The 20675-nt window shown below is 36.7% G+C and overlaps 1 protein-coding gene across 1 annotated transcript in view; it reads left to right on the forward strand.

Annotated features, from left to right (window-relative positions):
- Ralgapa2 (Ral GTPase activating protein, alpha subunit 2 (catalytic)) overlaps nucleotides 1-20675 on the forward strand; it is a 304448-nt gene that overhangs the window by 187246 nt on the left and 96527 nt on the right. The window contains exons 33-36 of the mRNA XM_013027112.1: nucleotides 272-343; nucleotides 7717-7840; nucleotides 10334-10489; nucleotides 18068-18226. Of these exons, the coding sequence (XP_012882566.1) occupies nucleotides 272-343; nucleotides 7717-7840; nucleotides 10334-10489; nucleotides 18068-18226 (511 nt within the window). The remainder of the gene's footprint in view (nucleotides 1-271; nucleotides 344-7716; nucleotides 7841-10333; nucleotides 10490-18067; nucleotides 18227-20675) is intronic.

The following is a 20675-nucleotide window of genomic DNA, read 5'->3' on the forward strand; positions in this document are numbered from 1 at the left end:
ATTACCTATAGAGACATCAGTGCTCCTGGATAGATAGTAATGGGATATAGTGGAATTTTTGAGTTTCCATTCTCCTATGGAGCATAGAATTCATTCTATATTTCTATAACAAATATTTATATTTCTATAACAAATCTTTAGTGGTGCAGTGGATAAATAGGTGATAGGTAGGTCTGTTAATTGAATGATTTTACTGACTGTTAAAGTCATAAATTTGATCTGTGATCATGTGATTCTTTTTCTTCAACCCTTTTTTTTCTTTGTTTTATAGAAAGAATTTTCATCTGTTAAAGAAAAACTCAAAATTATTGAGAGAGCTGAAAAATCTGGATTCCCGTCAGTGGTATGTGAAAGTATATCAAATTACTTTTTTCCTCTTTTTTTAATTTTGAGGTGTGGTTTTAATTGTCCTCTGGTGTTTTTATTTCTTTCAATCAAGTTTTGTTTCTCCCTTTGGTTTTTATTGATTTTTTAAAAATTATTTTATTGTAAAGATGCTGTACAGAGGGGTTACATTTACATGAGTAAGGCAATGAGTACATTTCTTATTGAGCATTATTACCCCTTCCCTTGTTCTCCCACTATTCCTTCCCTCCCCCACTTTCCTTACTCCTTCCCTGCCGAAGTTGTAAAGTTCAATTTCAATATATTGTCTTGTGGGTATCATTGTTGCAATGGGTCATCCTGTGTCTTTGTTTCAGTGTTTTGTTATTCCCCTTCCCCTCCCCAACTTAGAAGAATGTATATACAAGAAGCAGGGCACCAGCATCCAGTACGTGACAACAGAGAATATACCATAGGAGGGAAGAACATACAAAGGAAACAAAAAAAAATCACATAGCACATTAAAAATAACATCAACAAAGAAAGACCTCTTGTGTCCATATGTTGGAGTTCATTTCACTTAGCATCATCTTATATGGTCATATGTACTTAGCTTTTGAACTTTTCTGCTTGTCTCCTAAAATTATCCTAGATGTATACTAATTATTGCAAATGAAGAAAACAATAGGACCTATATTTCTTTTAGTCTGGCTTACTTCATTTAATAGGATTTTTTTCCAAGTCTTTCCATTTCTTAACAAATGGGGCAGTGTCATTCCTTCTGATCGAAGCATAGAATTTATGTGTGTGTGTGTGTGTGTGTGTGTGTGTGTGTGTCTGTGTGCACGCGTGCGCGCGCGCCACATTTTCTTGATTCATTCATCTACTGAGGAACATCTGGGTTGGTTCTGTATCTTAGCTATGGTGAATAATACTGTGATAAACATAATTGTGCTGGTAGCTTTAGTATGGCTTTGTTTGTGATCATTTGGGTAAATGCTCAGAAGTGGGATTGCTAGATCATAGGGGAGCTCTGAAGTATGGAGGTTTTTCTGTCTATCTTGATGTGTGCTTGGGTATAAGATAGAATTGTAGTTGTAGACACATCTTCAGAGACACAAAAAGGTAGTTCTATAACCTACAGTCTAGTGGCATTTGCATAGGCCAGACTTTTGGTTCAGAAAAACTCAAGCTTTCTGAAGCAGTGCTCATCACTAACCTATGCTTTTGACTTGAGGTCAGTGAATTCCACTAACGTATACTTTTGACATGAGTTACTTTTTCTGTGGAGCAGCCAGTAGACATTTGTTCTCATCTACTCTCAAAAAAAGGTTTACCTGATTAAAATGATCAAGTCACCTGTACCCACAGTGTTCCAAACCACATGAGACTTTGTAGTCTGTGCTGTGTACCATGTAATGATATTACTGTAGTCTTGGCTTTCAAAACCATTAATCAAGACTAAGTATAGTCCTCACTACATGACAAATGTATAAGTCTTGAAAACAGTAAACTACTTTTTCAATCTCAATTTTTTTTTGTTGGTCATTGGGCTTGAACTCTGGGCTTGGGCTCTGTCCCTGTGCTCTTGAGCTCAAGGCGAGTGCTCTACCACTTGAGCCACAGCGCCATTTCCAGTTTTCTGGTGGTTACTTGGAAGTAAGAGTCTCACCTGCCCGGGCTGGCTTTGAACCTCAATCCTCAGATCTCAGCCTCCTGAGTAGCTAGGATTACAGGCGTGAGCCAAAGGCGCCCGGCTTTCAATCTTCAGTTTTTATAAAACTCTTTTTCAAAAGAAACTGCATTTAAAATAAAAGACAAAGAACAGAACAAAGCAGCTTTGGGTCCTTTATCTTACTTTTCAGACTCTCTTAGTATTCCATCAACTCTATAAACAGAAATTCAGGTTATTTTCTTCATGCTTGTTTTTCAGCTCTTCCTCAGGTATTTTATTTGTTACATTTTCTTACTCTTTAACTCATAAAATTTTACATATATTTGAGCTTTATGTTTTGAAAGGGTGGTGGAGAAGCAAGGAGGAAGAAAGAAAAATAGCAGAGTACAGCTTTGTCTGGACAGGTCTTCTCTTGGCACTCAGAGAAATAACTAGAGCTCTTCATTTCACTCACTTAAACTCATTTATACACCCTTTTACTCCCATTTTAAGGCACTAGCTTCTCTGACACTACTGTGGTAAGTTATGGCCTGCTAGATAAATAATTTCACTATCATCTGTTTTTAAGTGACTTTCATATGGTCTTGGTTGTTTGTGAGTTCTAGTTAAACCTCAAGTGACACTTGCTTAAACTCTTGTTGTGTGTCATTATTAGTTGTATATCAGGTTCACAACTGTGATTCCTCTTTAGTGATCTGAATTCTTGAACTGACTATGAAAATAACAACTAGTAAACTCTATTTAGACTTTTTTATTTTAAATATATATTTTTATTGTAAAGATACTCAGATCTCAGCCTCCTGAGTAGCTAGGATTATAGGTGTGAGCCACGTGCACCCGGCCACATAGTACATTATAAATACATTAAAAAGAATAACAAGAAAGATAAAATCTCTGTGTCCCTATCTTGGAGTTCATTTCACTTTGTATCATCTTATATGGTCATATGGACATAGCTTTTGACCTCTTCTACTTGTCCTAGACATATACTAGTTATTGCAGATAAGGGAAACCATGGGACCTATGTTTCTTTGGGTCTGGCTTACTTCACTTAATATAATTTTTTTCCAAGTCTTTCCATTTCCTAAGAAATAGGGTGGTGCCATTCTTTCTGATGGAGGTCTAGAATTCTAGTGTGTGTGTGTGTGTGTGTGTGTGTGTGTGTGTGTGTGTGTGTGTATTTACCACATTTTCTTGATCCATTCATCTACTGAGGGACATCTATCTGGGTTGGTTCCATATCTTAGCTATGGTGAATAATGCTGCGATAAACATAGTTGTGCTGGTAGCTTTAGTATGGCCTTGTTTGTGATTGGGTAAATGCCTAAAAGTGGGATTGCTGGGTCATAGGGGAGCTATATGTGTAGTCTTTTGAGGATCCTCCATATTGCTTTCCAAAGTAGTTGAACAAGTTTACGTTCCCACCAACAATGCAGTAGGGTTCCCTTTGGCCACATCTCCTCCAGCATTTGTTGTTATTAGATTTCTTGATTATAGCCATTCTAACTGACAAATCTTCAAAGAAACAACTGCCCGATTAAAAATAAGTGGGCTAAAGACTTAAAGAGAGACTTCTCTGAAGAGGAAATAAGAATGGCCAATAGATACATGAAGAAATGCTCAACTTCTCTAGCCATGAAAGAAATGCAAATCAAAACAATGTTGAAATTCCACCTCCTTGGAATTTTTTATACTGGGAAGATGCTTACTACAAATAATGGTCCTTTTGTCACATCACTAAGGACTAAACAGTAAAATGAAAGAAATTGTGCTTATGCATAGTTGTGTCCTTTTACTCCTTCAGAAAGATCTAAAATTAAGAAGCTTTCATTTTATGTGTGAGAATCAAGAGTATGGATTTTCTTTCTCTCTCCTTCCCCTGCCCTTCTCTTATTCACTTTTCTACCTTCCCCATGTATCTCCTTACCACTCATACATGGCAAAGTATGAACTATTTGTGTACATTTCTTGAATGTTGGAGTATGTCAAGATGGCTGTTCTGAGCCTGACTCCTTCTGTAGAAGATGTTGTGAGGGCCCTTTCTCCTAGGTGACTTTACTACTCTAGAGAGCAATAAGTATTTTAGCATCAAGGAAATTTTGTGTTTGATACACAGAATTAAAAGAAAAGAAATACATAGGATTAAACAATTCATTTATAGTAGTACCTGGGGAAGAAACCATTCTCTGTCAAGATATAGCTCTATTGCCATTTTAAATGTCTTCCTTTCTTGATTTTCTAGTAAAAGATTTGACTCTTAAAAAATACCTTAAACTCATTAGAGATAAAGAACTTGTTCTTTACACACTCTTCATCTGCTTCAGTTTCCTGCATATTGCTATGATTCTTTTTCTCCAGGGGAATGAAGACTGAGTTCTCTGTAGAAATTTGATGAGGGAGTCCTTCTGAAGGACTTAGGGATTCCCTTCTTTCTCCCTCTTGTCCTTCAGTGTTAAGCAAGCAGTCATTTGGTTGCCAACTCAGATTTTCAAGCATGTGCTAAATTATTCCACGCTTCATAGTGCTAAGTGACTATATTGGTATCTTGTAATTGTGGCCAATTTGTTGAATGTTAATGCACTTTAGTTATGTGAGGTACAATTGAATCAGCTCCCTGGGGTGCTGTTGCAGTAAAATATAGCTTTGGGGAATTGATTGGCAATCCTCTGCCCCTTGATTAACCTTCACTTAAAACCCCAGCATCTGGATTTATTGTCTTATTGACATCTAAATGCCTGTGGTAAATGGTATTTTCAAGTTTCTCTTTGAAAAATTTTGAAACTAAGCCTGGGAGTTTCTACTACAAGAACTCTGGACTGTCCTGTAGATTGGTCAGATAGCAGACAAGAACATACTTTGTCCCTCTACTTTCACTTAGAACATTTGTTTGTTTCTGATATTAATTCATGTCACTATTAGCAAAGTATATAGCTTATTCTAAACATAATATTGGGAAAATAGACAATATCTTGTATCTGTGGTCTATATACTGTATATGACCTCTGTACATACAAATCGCAGTGGGCTCTCCTTTTAAATATGAGTGCCTTCTTGCTCCCATGTGGTTAGGTAGATGTTAAAAGAATGCTTTTTTTTTTCAGTTGGTTTTTTTGTTTGTTTGTCTCTTTAAATATGACAACACAGAAAAGCTGAGCTATTTTGGTCTATTCTGAAAAAGAAAGAAAAATTTATTCTATTTGGAATAGGAAAATTGTTGGTTTTATGGTATTTGTGTTCTTGAATTACCTGGTCCTTCATGCATTGGTTGTGCAGCTTATGGATATGAAGTGCTATTGATGTTGTAATTACCATTTCAAAGCCTGCCTCTAATAAGGCCAGACACAGAGTCTGTATCCTAGCAGGCTCTCTGTGGTACTAACATTTTGGAGGATGTGAAATTTGATGAATGTTTACAACTAAAGGTCACCTTTCCTCACACCCACATCAGTCAGTCCTCCATCATTCAGTCTTAGTTCTTTGTGCTTCTGTATTGAGTTAATGAGGACTCAAGGACCAATGAACAGTTGTGTTAAAAAAAAAAAAGGCTAGACTTGGAGAATAAGCAGACATTTCAGATAAAGCTGATATTGTTTTTATGTATTCCAGATCTATAAAACTGAGAATAATTAAATGCTAAGAGATTTTAAATATGTAGCGATAGCTACAGAAAGAAATTGAGTATTTTTTCTCCTTTTCTTCAGTCTTTTAGGTCAAAAGTCAGTGTATCATTCAAGCCTCCAAATTATTCATAGTTGTTAGGAATGAGCTAGTATGATTCTAAGTGCTTCTTGTCAGTGTCACTAGGGTAGTAAATAATAAGGCAATTTCACTACACTGTATTCTGTAATGACAAGTTTTCTGCCTTCTGGTGAGTGCTCATGCCTTGTCTGCTGGTGTCCATGATGCCCCACCTTCCTGGTAATAGCAGAATAGTATGTATCAAATGTCTGAAAAATGATCAGGATCTGTTTCTATGTATTTATTTTAAGGACATATTAAAGATCCTGTGGGGAAAATTATAAAGATTAGAGATTATTTTAAAGATATATTAAAGATAATATGAAAGTGTCATTTTAAAAAGAATCAAATAGGCTAGGCACCAGTGATTCATACTTGTAATTGTAGCATCGCAAAAGGCTGAGATATCAGGATCACAGTTCAAAGCCAAGCTGGGCAGGAAAGTCTGTGAGATTCTTATATCAAATTAACCACCAGAGAGCCAGAAGTGTACATTTGTAAAACAGAATATAGTCACATTTAATATGATATATTTTTGTGCAAAATACATCATAAAGTGGCAATAACTATGTTCTTTGTTTTAATGTTAAAATTCTAAGTGTTTTTTAAATTAGTCTTTTTCTTTCCTATATTTTCTAATTTTTCTTCCAAGTGTTATTATTATATGAAGACATATGGGGAAAACAAATAGTTTTCTAGATGAATAGGAGAGAACCTCTCCAGTTTTTATATAACTTTTTAGTTGAACTTCAGTTTGTCTTCCTTACTAAATAGAAAAACAATTAATGAAGAAGTAAACATTAGAGTTTGTTAAAATATGGAGCCAAGATCTACCAAAGTAATTGTCTAATCAGATTATAATGTTGAGATATTAAGTAATTAAGTAATATTAGACAATAGAAACATTTCTGTATTGTTGTAGCACTTAGTATTTTCTGTGAGATTTCTCAGAATGTAATACAAGAAGAGTATAACTGCTCTAGAACTGGTAATCTGATTTTCTTTTGTTAAATATTGACTAGTAAAACTCATAGACAATAGGACTATGGATGCGGAATTCTTGAATAAGGGTCTGTTTGAAGTAGAACCATGTTCTCATCTCTAAACTATCATCAAATTACATGATAAGGGTTGGTTCATCTAATTTGTAGAAGCTGCTTATTAAGACACTAAAATATACCATTATATATCTGATCAGTCTAACATAGATTTAGTTGAAGCAATTTATGCTACAAGTACAAAAGAAATTTTCATGTCAGGGTCCCTTTCTTCAAAGTATCATGTTTACTTGCTTTAATAAGTAAATTACCTAAGTATATAAATTTCCCATAATCCATCATGGAGCATGCCACTATAAAAGGTTTATATGGCCAAGTGAGGTTTCTTTGGATAGCTGTCCACCTAATCAAACACGCTCAGTAAAAGCAGAGCACAGGATTGTATACCCTTTGGCAAAGAAAATACTCAGATATCCTCTGCTTGAAAGAAATTTTTATTTCTCATAAAGTCTTGGCATATCTCTTACAGTTTTAATTGAGGAAATACCAGTATCTTCTTCTGAAAGTATGTTATAGATCTACTCCCAATTCATATCTGTTTGAAATTCTTTACAAGACAGTGCTGTTTATAATAAGTGGGGTGTTCTGACAGGTTGTTTAGTGTATGTTTTGTCTGTGTGTGAGCTTTCAGGAACTAGACTGCCTTCTGTGGGTCCCAGTCTTCTCTGCTTGCTGTGTGTGTTTCTTATTTAATTTTCTGTACACGATTTTAGCCATCCTTCCAAGGCAGGTGATGATAATAGTACTTGTCTTTAGTTGTGGAGAATAAATGAGATTGTTTATCAAATCATCTTACAGCAGTGAGCAACTCTACGAAGTTCCAGTAAATGTGAGCTTAATAGTAGACATCATGTTGATGATAGAAGTAAAATAAAACTTTATATAGAGAATTGTAATTCATTTAAATTTAAACTTTTACAGTCGCGAGACGCACAAAATTGCAGTATTTTACATTGCTGAAGGTCAAGAAGACAAGTGTTCAATCCTGTCCAATGAAAGAGGAAGCCAAGCATATGAAGACTTTGTTGCTGGTCTTGGATGGGAGGTAATTAATTTCATTCAGTAGCTGTTTATCAACCAGCAGTATTTACAGATATGTATAGGATGGGTAATGTTCAAAAATTGAAGAATGTATTGAACTTTGTATCTTCTGTATTCAGTAGTTATCTTCATTATTTTGCATGTGAATGTTTGTCTCCCCTTAATATTTTTTCATTTGTTTTGTAACAGAACTGAATACTAATGTGAATTTATCAAGCCACATACAGTTTGTATAGAGAATACAAAAGTGGGCTGAGGAGCAATGGTTTTGCCACAAAATGGAGACCGGAGAAGAAAGCAATAACTTGATAAGTGAAAGATTAAGAAAGAGTTGGATGAAGTCAGAAGTTGACCTGAAATACAATATAGTAGCTATGATCGTTTAGCTATCATCCCATTTTCCTAACATACATTTCCAAGACATTTTAATAGTTGATATTTTAAATTTTTAGGTTCTTTTCCTTTACTAAATACTAAACTGATATATAGACATGTATGCACATAAACACATACCTGCCTCCTAGGAATAGAGATAGGTAGGTAGATAGATAGATAGATAGATAGATAGATAGATAGATAGATAGATAGATAGATAGATATCCACAGAATCTGTAAAGGATTCAAAGTAGTCAAAAATGCAAATTAAAATACCTATTATAATTTTTCTTGTTATTAGTTATATATGCTAAGGAGAAACCCTCAAGTTGTGCTTATGCACAATTTGCCTGCAAGGAGCTTGCTGTAAAGATAAGGACAGGGAAAGAGTACATCAAGATCAAAAGCATATGTTTTCAAAAAAGTCCAAGTAGGCTTTTTGTTTTTTGTTTTTGCCTTGTGTATCTGTGTGTGCATGGAAACATGTTTGCTCACATGTGGATACCAGTCTGGAGGCTTACACTTGAGGCCAGACACTGTCCCTGCTTTTGTATTCAAAGCTAGAGCTCTACCATTTGAGCCACAGCTCCACTTCCAGGTTCTTTTAGGTGGTTAATTGGCAATAAGAGTCTCATAGATGTTACAGCTTTGGGGTGGTGGCAAGGTGGTGGGGGAGGGGGGAGGGATAGTGAGAGAAAAATGGAGTGGGTAACAATGTTCAACAAGAATGGACTCATTACCTTATTCATGTAACTGTAACCTCTCTGTACAGCAACTTTACAATAAACTAAAATATTTAAAATAAAAAATAAAAAAAGAATCTCATGGATTTTCTAGACTGGCTTTGAACTGTGATCCTTAGATCTCAGCCTCCTGAATTGCTAGAATTACAGGCATGAGCTACCAGCTTCCAAGTAGGTTTGATTCTAAGAGCTATTGTACTTCTGTTAAATCAAAATATTCTTCAACTTTTTTGTTGTTGTTGTTGTTGGTCCTGGGGCTTGAACTCAGGGCCTGAGCATTATCCCTGAGATTTTTTTTGGGGGGGTCCGGTCATGCGGCCTGAACTCTGGGCCTGGGTGCTGTCCCTCAGCTCTTTGGCTCAAGGCTAGCACTCTACCACTTGAGCCACAGTGCCACTTCCAGCTTTTTTTCTTTTTAGCCTATGTGGTGCTGAGGAATCGAACCCAGGGCCTCATGCATGCAAGGCAAGTGCTCTACCACTGAGCCACCTTCCCAGCCCCCCTAAGATTTTTTGCTAAAGGCTAGTGCTCTATCATTTGAGCCGTACCTGTACGTCCTGCTTTTTTGGTAGTTAATTTGAGATGTGAGTCTCACAGACTATTTTGCCTGGACTGGCTTCAAACTATGATTCTCAGATTTTAGACTCCTAAGTAGTTAGGATTATAGGAACAAGCCACCAGCTCCTTTTTTTATTTGCCATAGAATATATTTATTATTTGACATATTTTTGGCTATGTTTTTAAACTATACTTTCTTAATTAGAATTTGAGAAAAACTAGAACATTAATTCAGAGTGTACATTGATTGGATATGGCACAGGAGAGATTTTTGTAATTCATGTGTGTTAAAATAGGTGCTTTACCAGAAGAAAAAATACGAGAAATTATATTTAGATTGAGCAACTAAGAAGTAAATATGTACGTCATACTTTAAAATGAATTGCCTCATACTTGGAGATTGTACAAACTGGAACAACCCTTTTGATGGCACTTTAGGGATGACTGCTAAACTGTGTAACATTTGTACCCTTAATGATTAGTTAATGAGGTTTGTTTGTTTGCTATGCTAGGGATCAAACCCAGGGCCTTGTACATGCTAGGCAAGTACTTCACCACTGAGCCACACTAAGCTAACCCTTAAAAAATTGATAGTTACTTTCTTTAGTTAGAATTACAGAACAATTTCACTTTTGCATTCTTTTTATTCTTTATTTCTGTAAAATGTTAACCTTGTCTAGCCTTGTATATTTGTTTATAATCAGAAAAAATATATTGAAATGAAAATGATTTGTTCTTTTTCTAAATTTACACTCCTTCTAATGAGTGAGAACAGCTCAGGATTGACCCCTACTCTTTTTCTTATATGTGCCCTTCATCAGGTGGATCTCTCAACCCATTGTGGATTCATGGGTGGCCTTCAACGCAATGGCAGCACAGGGCAGACTGCTCCTTACTATGCTACCTCCACTGTGGAAGTGATTTTCCACGTTTCCACTCGGATGCCATCAGACTCAGATGATTCACTTACCAAAAAGGTAAAGTGCCTCCTTGGGGACATACAAAGCTCCCAAGAAGATAGGTAGGATTCACTGACACTGAATAAATACCAGGTCCAATGAACACTGAGGTTTCTTTCCTCTGGACTCTTCTTTTGGTGGTGGTGGTGGTGGTCATCATTGTGGAGCTTGAACTCCGAGCCTGGGCACTGTCCTTTAGCATTTTTACTCAAGGCTAGCAATCTACCACTTTGAGCTATAGCTCCACTTCCAGTTTTTGATTGGAAATAAGAGTTTCTCTGGGTCTTTTCTGCCTGGGCTGAATTTGAACAGTGATCCTCAGATCTCAGCTTCCTGAGTAGCTAGGATTACAGGTGTGAACCACCAGCACCCAGCTCTCTGGATTAGGATACAGTTGTGGTGAATATAAAATACTATCTTGGACAAATTTAGGTTCTGAGATTAAGAGCTGGGAAAAAGGATCTTCTCTAGTAATATGTGACAGAAAATAATGTTTTTACCTCACAGATTGATGATGACCACAGTGTATAATAGCCTATATCATAAAACTACTCATGGAGCTCTGGGAAGCATTCCTTCCCAGGTTTGCTGGAAGTGAGTTGAGAGCATCTACCAAAATGACAGCTTCAGATGTGCTGCTGTCCCAACTTTGCTGCTCACTCTTTTATTCTTCTTTAGCTTTGGCCCTGCTGGGCATTTTTCCCTGAACTTGAAAAGATACCTTGTTCCCTGGGTGCAGTGCCCTCAAGGAAGTGGCTTTGTACTTCACAGCCTGCTGCATGTTCACTTCAGGAGATCCTGTGTTGGGGGGTCAGAATTACCTTACTAAAAGAGAAGTTTAGTCTGGAAAATAAGCCACACCTCAAGTTTCCAGATGAGTTAGAAAGTCCCAGTGCAATTATGTTTTATACTCATCTGACCTATGAGCTTGAGATAGAGCCTGGAATCCCAACTTCATACCCATTTTCCTCTAACACAGATTAGAGGAACTGAGTGATGATGTGGTTAGAGCCAGGCCCTGAAGATAGACAAACCTGTGATCAAGTGTATGTCCAGTTATTTCAACAGATAGTCCCTCAGTTTCTCATCTATTAAATAAGATAAAAATGCGTCCCATGTCACAGTGTAAATGATTTACGCAAAATTGCTTAGTATTGTGCCTGGTAAGATCGCTCCAACCATCTGCCCCTGTTAATGTCCATTGGTCTAATTGATTCTTGTTTTTAACCATTGCCAATTATCAGCCAGGTGATAACTCATGGACAACACTGTCTTTTTAGTGTGGTTTTGTTTTTTCACTCCACTGTAGCTATAGACATTTGGACTATGTAAACAGTAGGCAACAGTGCATGTGAGACATCAGAACTTCCGTCACAACTCTGTCACAGACAATTTTCATAGTGATCAAGTGTTTCAGATATATAAAACGTAATTTGCATTCAGAAACTCAGCAGCCTTCTACCTGCATAGCCCAGCATGGTACACTGGGTTCCCTGGGAAAAGGAACTCCACAGCAAGAGATGTTAGCCAGGTACTGGTTTCTACTGGCATTAGAGGAGCTGCTTCTCTGTCTTGGGTTCTGATGGCTTCCTCTGGCTGCCAAGGTCTTAGAAATCAGGACCTTGTCCTTCATTAGTGTCTCAGAGCCTAACATGATTTATGGATTTCTCAAGCGAGCCTCACACATTTTTTAAATGTGTAAATTTTTACAATTCTGCAGATGTGTCACCATATTTTATGATTTTCTTATGGCATATAACTATATTGTTAAAAGATCTCTGTGGAAAATATTTAAGTATTGCTAAGTAAATCAGATTTTTTTTCATTTTGGGTTTTTTTTTAAGACATGTTGTTTTTTTTGATAAAAAGCCGTGTTATAAATAATGTTCTAAGACTTGGCCTGGTTGAAAGATTCCCCACTGTCATAATCAAAATTCAACTGATACCTTTTGCAGTTCTGAGATTTAGCATCATTAGTGATAAACTCTCCTTATCAGGATGTCTCACAGCTAGACTAAAATTCAGACACAGTAACAGCAGCCCACAGTTCCTTGTCTTATTCTAAATAAATTGTCTCTAACAGCTTAAAAAATGAGCTGCAAAATTCTAAAGTGATTCATGTTCTTTTCTGCCCCTGTCATGGGGGGACTTTTTCAATTCTGCAATCTGGTTGCAACCCCATTCTGAACTCTTGATCCTTCACTGCAGAAATTTGTTAGCTCTAGCTAGATTAGATTTTTCACAGCTAATCTAACTGCTGTAGGGGTTTGCAGAGTGGGGACAGAGCTGTGCTATTGGATTTGTCCAATTCATTTGACTCCAGGACTATAATTGCACTTATGTCTTACAAGGCTTTTATAGCCTCAGGCTAGCTAGCCGCATAAAAAACAAATTGGCAGTGATACAGTACGAGTGAAAAGGGATGAAAGGCCCACATTATCAGTCTCCAGGCAGGGCTGTTCTGGCAGGAAGTTTCTTGGTTAATTTACAAATAAAACTTAGATTTTAGGATGGGCAGACTGTCAGCTAAACAATGGGGATGTCAGGCCTGACTGTTACTTAGTAAAAGTAGCAGCCGGGCCCACTGAGGAGCAGGAATTCTTCAATCAAACAGACGACTCCTTTTGGAGCCAGCTGGCGATGTAATGCAATTAGTTGGGAAAGGAGGTCAGCCTATTAGGTGTGGACCATGACCAGTGTCACCAGTGGCGTGCAGCCTGGCAGCAGCAGGCAGAATTGCTTGAGCATAGGGACTTTAGAATTCTGTTAGGACATGAAGTAGAGTTGATTTCTTGAGACTTCAGTGAACATCCTATTTGGAAGAAGAAGCAAAGCTGACAGGAATGCCAGCTCCATTCCAGGGCAAGACTCACCAGTCTATTCCCAGAGGCACATGCCTTAGATCAACTTGACTCATGTGCCCTAAACAAACCCACCAGTGGGTTTCTAATTTGAAGGCATTACATCAAAATTCTCAGACAAAGTCAAATCTCTATACTGAAATCTCTTTAAGTTCCCAGAGTATTTTGGCATGATAAACAGATTGTCCAGATCAATTTTGTTGTACGAAGAAGAGGATGCAGTTTTTTCTTCTTTGCTTTAAACATATCAGTGAATTTGTCCTATAGCCTTAACTCAGTTTTATCATTTAGCTAATCAAAAGTGCAGTGTGTCCAGAAGTTGGGGGATCATGACATTCAAGACAGCTACACAAAGCTCAGTGGTAGAATTGTTGCCTAACATGTATGAAGCCCTGGGATTCATCTCCAGTAAAACACATACACATGCTACATTCACATGCACAGTTTTTAAAAGATAGAGATTCTTCTCATCCAAAGATCATTCAAATACTATAAAAAACATGAAAGTTCATTTTGAAATACCCATTGTACCATTCTAATCAAAAGCAAAGTTTGTATGCCCTAGAAGATTTTGGTCATTGTTTATGTGGGTGTGCATAAATAAATGTATAATATGTAATATATATATATATATGTTTTCATTTTGTGTAGATATCTACACAAAAATAGGTCTTCCTTAATTACAGAATCAGTACACTGGAAAGGAGAGTCTATTAATGTGATACTGCTCTCTCTTGCTGTACTTGTGAGAATAGGTTATATAATATATGATTGAATAACCCAATTTAGAAAGGAGAGAATAACTGAAAAATTTCAGTATCACTGTACCACTTCAGAGATAATGCTTTCATCTGATATTTGTGCATCAAAGGAACCTATTTTACAGGTGTTGGGTGCTGACATCAGGTGGTAGAAGCACATGTAAGCAGCATTTGGTAGGTTCCCATTTGAATGTACCAGCAATTATAACAAGGGGCCCTGAACTCTTCAGAATGAGAGTTGTAGGTTTGAGCTCTAGGACGAGACCGATTCTCACTACTTGATATTGGTCTAAGTTCTTTCTAGGGTTTCAGTTGGGTATTATCCACATTCCCTTTGAAAAGCTGTCTGACTGTGGAGTTAGTTTCTACAAAAAGATAGAATTGTAGGACTATTGTAAGGTCCTTGCATGTTTTATTAAAATGGAAAAGATAGGAATAGGGACAGAGCAGAGTTTAGAAGTACTTGCTTAACATATACAAGGCCCTCAGTTTTATCCCTACCACTGAAGAAAAGAAGGAAAGGGGAAGGAGAAGAGAAAGGAAAGGACAAAATAGTATACAAGGAAATGTTCAGCACTGCTATGAAATACCATTGTCTTTTTTTTCTCTCTTTGTGTATTTAATTGGCTATATCTTTTGCTTGCTACACAATATATTGTACAGTATAGTATTTATATGTTGGATGGTGAGGGAGAAAAAAGATAACACTAGGTAATTTTTGCATTTGGAAAGTTGTCAATTCCATTAAATTGTTCTGGTTCATCATGACTTGTGCTCAGCTCCTGTAATTGCACTTGTCCTAGAGCCCATATTCAAATATAATTGAATTGTGCACCCTCAGTATAGGTACAAAGGTACAGGTGCAAGTCTCTTTTTAAATAACTGACTTGTACAGTCAGTACAAGTAGGAGAGAGTGAAGAATAAGCAGGCCTTGCAACAAACAACTTTCTTTGTAACCTAATAAATAGAAAAGAGGCCATGTTGGGGGTGACTGGATATTTTTTCTTTGTGGAAAATCTGTAATCTGTCAAAGAAAATAGTATTTATGCTACCATGTTTTAAATATGCAGTATTCCTGAGAATTCTTTTTTAATTCTTTCAAACTTAACTAAAACATTAGGTTTGATACAACATTTCTATTTTGCTAAGGTGCTTTTTAATTTGATCTGGGGGTGTGTGTGTGTGTGTGTGTGTCGGTCAGGGGGCCTGAACTCTGGGCCTGGGCACTGTCCCTCAGCTCTTCAGCTCAAGGCTAGCACTCTACCACTTGAACCACAGCGCCACTTCTGGCTTTTTCTGCTTATGTAGTACTGAGGAATCAAACCTAGGGCCTCATGCATGCAAGGCAAACTCTACCACTGAGCCACCTTCCCAGCCATAATTTGATCTATTTTTTAAATTTCATCTGTTAAATAAGCAAGGAAGCAAGAAAGACATTTTTTAAATTTTTATTTCATTGTAAAGATGCTGTACAGAGGGGTTACAGTTACATGAGTGAGGCAATGAGTACATTACTTGACCATTGTTACCCCTTCCCTGTTGTTGTCCCACTATCCCTTCCCTCCCCCCACTCCCACACCCATCCCCACCTCCCTCCCCCCCCCACCCGAAGTTGTAAAGTTTGTTTCCAATATACTGTCCTGTGGGTATTGTTGTTGCATTGGGTCATCCTGTTTCCTTGTTTCAGTGCAAACAAGGCCATACTAAAGCTACCAGCACAACTGTGTTTATTGCAGCATTATTCACCATAGCTAACTATGGTACCAACCCAGATGCCCCTCAGTAGATAAGTGGATCAAGAAAATGTGGTATATATACACAATGGAATTCTATGCCTCCATCAGAAAGAATGACATTGCCCCATTTGTTAGGAAATGGAAAGACTTGGAAAAAATCATATTAAGTGAAGTAAGCCAGTCCCAAAGAAATTTAGGTCCCATGGTTTCCCTTATTTGCAATAATTAGTATACATATAGAATTATCTTATCAGATGAGCTGAAAAGCTCAAAAGCTATGTACATATGTCCATATAAAATGATGCTAAGTGAAATGAACCTCAAGATATGGACACAAGAGGTCTATATTTGTTGTTATTGTTTTAAATGTACTATGTGATTTTTTTTGTTTCCTTTGTATGTTCTTCCCCCATGGTATAACCCCTGTTGTCACTATACTTGATTTTGGTACCCTGCATCTTGTATATACATTTATCTAATCTGGGGAGGGGAAGGGGAATAACAAAACGAAGAAAAGACTTTTTTAAGGTGGTAGATAGCAACCTTCTGCTGCTAGATGCAGAGACAGAAACTCACATTCCAAGTAGGCATCAAAGGCTTTTACCAGTCAGCATTTTTTAATCTATACAGTCTGTTCAAATCCTCCTTTTAGACTTCTAAACTGATTTCACATGCAGCTTTCTCTAGTGAAGTTATCATACAGGAGGTTTATCAAGGTTGTTCTTGCAAGTGTCACAGCTTGGCCCTGAAAGAACTCTCACAAAGTTCTTCCTGAAATCTTTCTGCTAAGGCCTCCTTAAAAAGGACCGTGAGTCTATAATTTGTTTTTTGGAGTTTAAAGCCTCTCTATGTATACAATTATTAAAAAAAAACAAATGAACAAGTAGGCTAAGATCCTTGTGCCGTTACAATAAACCAACTTTGATATAGGCTTAGATAGTTGTGGAATAGTAAAAATAGCATTGAACCAATGCATCAGTCCATGTTCCTAGCCTACCTGGCTTCAAGAGTGTTCATGTGGGCTTGGGGAGGCATAGCAGCTTTCACCTTCCTGAGCACTTATTTCCTCATTGTAAGGTGAGATGAAGATAGCATAGGATATCTCAGGGTGTTTTGGGGAAGATTAAACAGGATGATATATGAAACACATTGGTGCTCTTAAAGAACTTTGTTTTTCTTTTCTTTTTTTTGTTAGTCATGGGGCTTGAACTCTCTGGGCCTAGGGTACTGTCTCTATGCTCTTCAGCTAAAGGAGAGCACTCTACTGCTTGAACCACAGCACCATTTCTGGCTTTCTAGTGGTTTATTGGAGATAAGAGTCTCACGGACTTAAATGCCCGGGCTGACTTTGAACCATGATCCTCAGATCTCAGCCTCCTGAGTAGCTAGGACTAGAGGCATGAGCCACCAGTGCCCCACTTTTACAGAATTTTTTTTTTTTGGTCAGTCTTGGGGCTTGAACTCTAGTCCTGGGCACTGTCCCTGAGCTCTTCAGCTCAAGGCTAGAGCTCTACCACTTGAGCCACAGTGCCACTTCCAGCCTTTTCTGTTTATGTGGTGCTGAGGAATCAAACCCAGGGCCTCATGCATGTGAGGCAAGCACTCTTACCACTGAGCCACCTTCCCAGCCCCCTCTTACAGAACTTTTAAATTTACCATTTAATTTAAAATTTAAAATGTCAGATACTAGAATTCCTACCAAATTATATATCTATTTTTCCTAAGTTAGTGTAATTTTATACATTTGCTTTTAAAATGTTTATCCAAAGACTTAATTACTTACACATTTATTAACATTTCTGTTATAATGGTTTATGTTGACTTATATTCTGCTTAATATCCACTGAGTTAAGAGGCTTAAAGTACTAATATAGCATAAAAATAATCTTGACACTAATTTTTAGAGCCATGCTCATCAAAACAAAGCATATGATTCTGACATAGAAGAAAAACCCATTAAGGAAATAAAAGAGACCTTGAAAAGTCGGTGCCTCATTCAACTAGAATGTCCTTAATACTTGGAATTATGAGCTTAGCACCAAATGTACCTCATAGATGAAGAATGTATTTTTATGGAATTGTGCTTTTTAAAGTTCTCATAAAGGCATCCATGTTGTACCCTACTTTGGGAATAAAATACTTTTTCCTCTGAGTTTTATAATTCAATTTGTAAACCATGACCCCTTATAAACTGCTGTTATCACCTTGATTAATAAAGAGCCAATTTTCTGTTGCAGCTCCGTCACTTGGGGAATGATGAGGTCCACATCGTCTGGTCTGAACACTCCAGGGACTACCGCAGGGGTATTATCCCAACTGCCTTTGGAGACGTTTCAATCATTATTTACCCAATGAAGAATCACATGTTCTTTATTGCAATAACGAAGAAACCTGAGGTATGTTTTCTACAGCATTGGCCAACCAATTCACAGTTATTGAAACCAATAATTTGAATTCAAGGAAACTCTTCCAAGTGATGAATATCTTACATAAATATCCAAATATGTATGTGTCACTATGTAAGAATGCAGTGTGAACTAGAATTTTAATCATGAGCATAAAATTCCATATTGTATTCTTGGCCCCTTTGAAGATTTGTCAGAGAAACTTATGATTTAAAATTTTTTAAGCTTTCAAAATGTAATGTTTGAAATATTTTAATTTTAAAAATGGGGCACATTGATTTAGTAAAAGTTGAAAGACCTCTTTATTATACTAGCATTTGGGGGATATCTGTGGGTATAGAACCCAAAATTGTCTGAGGATAGGCATTGAACTTATCAGCCTCTGACCAGTACTAAAAGAGGTCAGAACTGAAGGATTTTGAGCATATCCACGAAGAGACTGTGCCGTTAAAGCACAGCCAACATGATGGGTATTAACAATCAAAGCACCTTGCCACAGAATCAATTCAGTTATGTCAATTGGTATTGATCATGGGACTGGCTAGAACAATCCAATAGTCTATGCCCTGTGTACCAGCTGCTGTTTTCCATACTTGTCATGCCTTTAGTGATGTCTTGACAATACTTTATGTAGTAACTTACTTTTGTTTTGAACTTCTTATGAAGAAGTTCTTATGAACTCTTTTTTTCCCTTTTTTTGGCCTGGGGCTTGAACTCAGGGCCTGGGCACTGTCTCTGAGCTTCTTTTTACTCAAGGCTAGCACTCTACCACTTGAGCCACAGCATCACTTCCAGCTTTTTCTGTTTATGTGCTACTGAGGAATCGAACCCAGGGCTTCATGCATGCAAGACAAGCACTCTACCTAAGCCACATTCCCAGCCTCTTTATGAACTCTTATGAAGAGTTTTTTAATTAAATATTTAGAGTATTAAGGCACTCTTCAAGTGGTTTTCAGTCTACTATTAAATGTAACCTTTATTTTCATTCCAACGTGTTCTGAAGGAGATGAACATTACCATATTTTTCTTTTCCATATATATTTTTATGGTAAAAATACTGTACAGAGGGGTTACAGTCACATGAGTAGGGTAATGAATACACTTCCTATCAAGCATTGTTACCTCCTCCTTTGTTTTTCGCCTATCATCCCCTGCCTCCCCACCTCCCAAACTCCTCCCCCACCCCAGAAATTGTAAAGTTCTTGTACATTGCATTGTTACAATTGTTACAATGGGTCAACCTATATCCTTATTTAAGCATTTAGTTATATCCCTTTCCCTCTCCAAATTATAAAAATGTATATACAAGATGGAGGACATGGGAATCAGATAGTGAAAACAGGAGTTATACTGTGGGGGAAGAACATACAAAAGAAACAAGAGAATCACGTAGTGCATTATAAGTACAACAATACCATTTTTAAACTTTTTTAAAATTTAAAATAATAGGCCACTGAGATTTATATTCAAATTGAGATTTATAATAATATTATTAATAATAGTAATAACCTGTGATAATGGGGTAATAAGTGAAAAGGCGCTTCAAATATTTCCTGACCCAGAATGAAAGGTATTTTAGCATTAGCTAGTATTATTATTATTGATATAGTATTTTTTCTATAGTTACTGTCATAGAAATAAATAATGAATGCCAAGTTTAGCATACATTTTTTCTTTTATAAAACTAGATAGATGGGAGTCCTAAATCCAGGAAATTTAATATCTGATGCAAAAGAATAAGGCTCTCCTATTGATAGGGTGAAGATGCCAAAACTTCATATCAAATATTTATCTCTTATTCAGCCCTTAGTGTATGTAAAGTGTTCCAATTTTGTACCATAAGGAAAGGATTAGTGCTAACATTGTCTACTCTTTGTATTTGTATTGCCTTAATTTTTTAAATTAAACTGAGAATTTTAATATTAGAAAACCAATAAATTTATTCTCTTTTACCTCTCAAAACTAGAAAATCTGTTTCTTTAGTGTTTAGTGTGGATTAGCTGGCTTTATTAATTCATTTTCAACTTAGTCTTTTAAAATGCCATTTAATGTCTTAAAAATGTCACATTTATTGTTGAAGTAAATAAAGAACATGAAGAACCTTTCAGTTCATTTTGTAGTCTCAAAAATGATGTTTAAAATAGTAACAAAAGATGCATAAAAGTGCTATCATTTTTAATTTACCTTTAAAAATTTTATTCAAAATGTGTAAGTTTGATAATTTGGCCATGAAATCTGACAAGAGGAATTGAGCAAGTTGCTTTCTTAATATTTTAATTCAAAAAGACTAAAGGGAAGAAGAAAATAATGGGCAACTAGAAATTTAGTGTTATTCCTACATTTAAAGTACAAACCATTACAGTGTAATAAAATTAATCCAGACATTTCCAGGGCAAGTGTGGCTGACCTTTTGTTCACCAACCACTGACCCCAGGGTGAA

The sequence above is a fragment of the Dipodomys ordii genome, unplaced genomic scaffold, assembly GCF_000151885.1.
Source record: "Dipodomys ordii isolate 6190 unplaced genomic scaffold, Dord_2.0 Scaffold99, whole genome shotgun sequence".
Lineage (NCBI taxonomy): Eukaryota > Metazoa > Chordata > Mammalia > Rodentia > Heteromyidae > Dipodomys > Dipodomys ordii.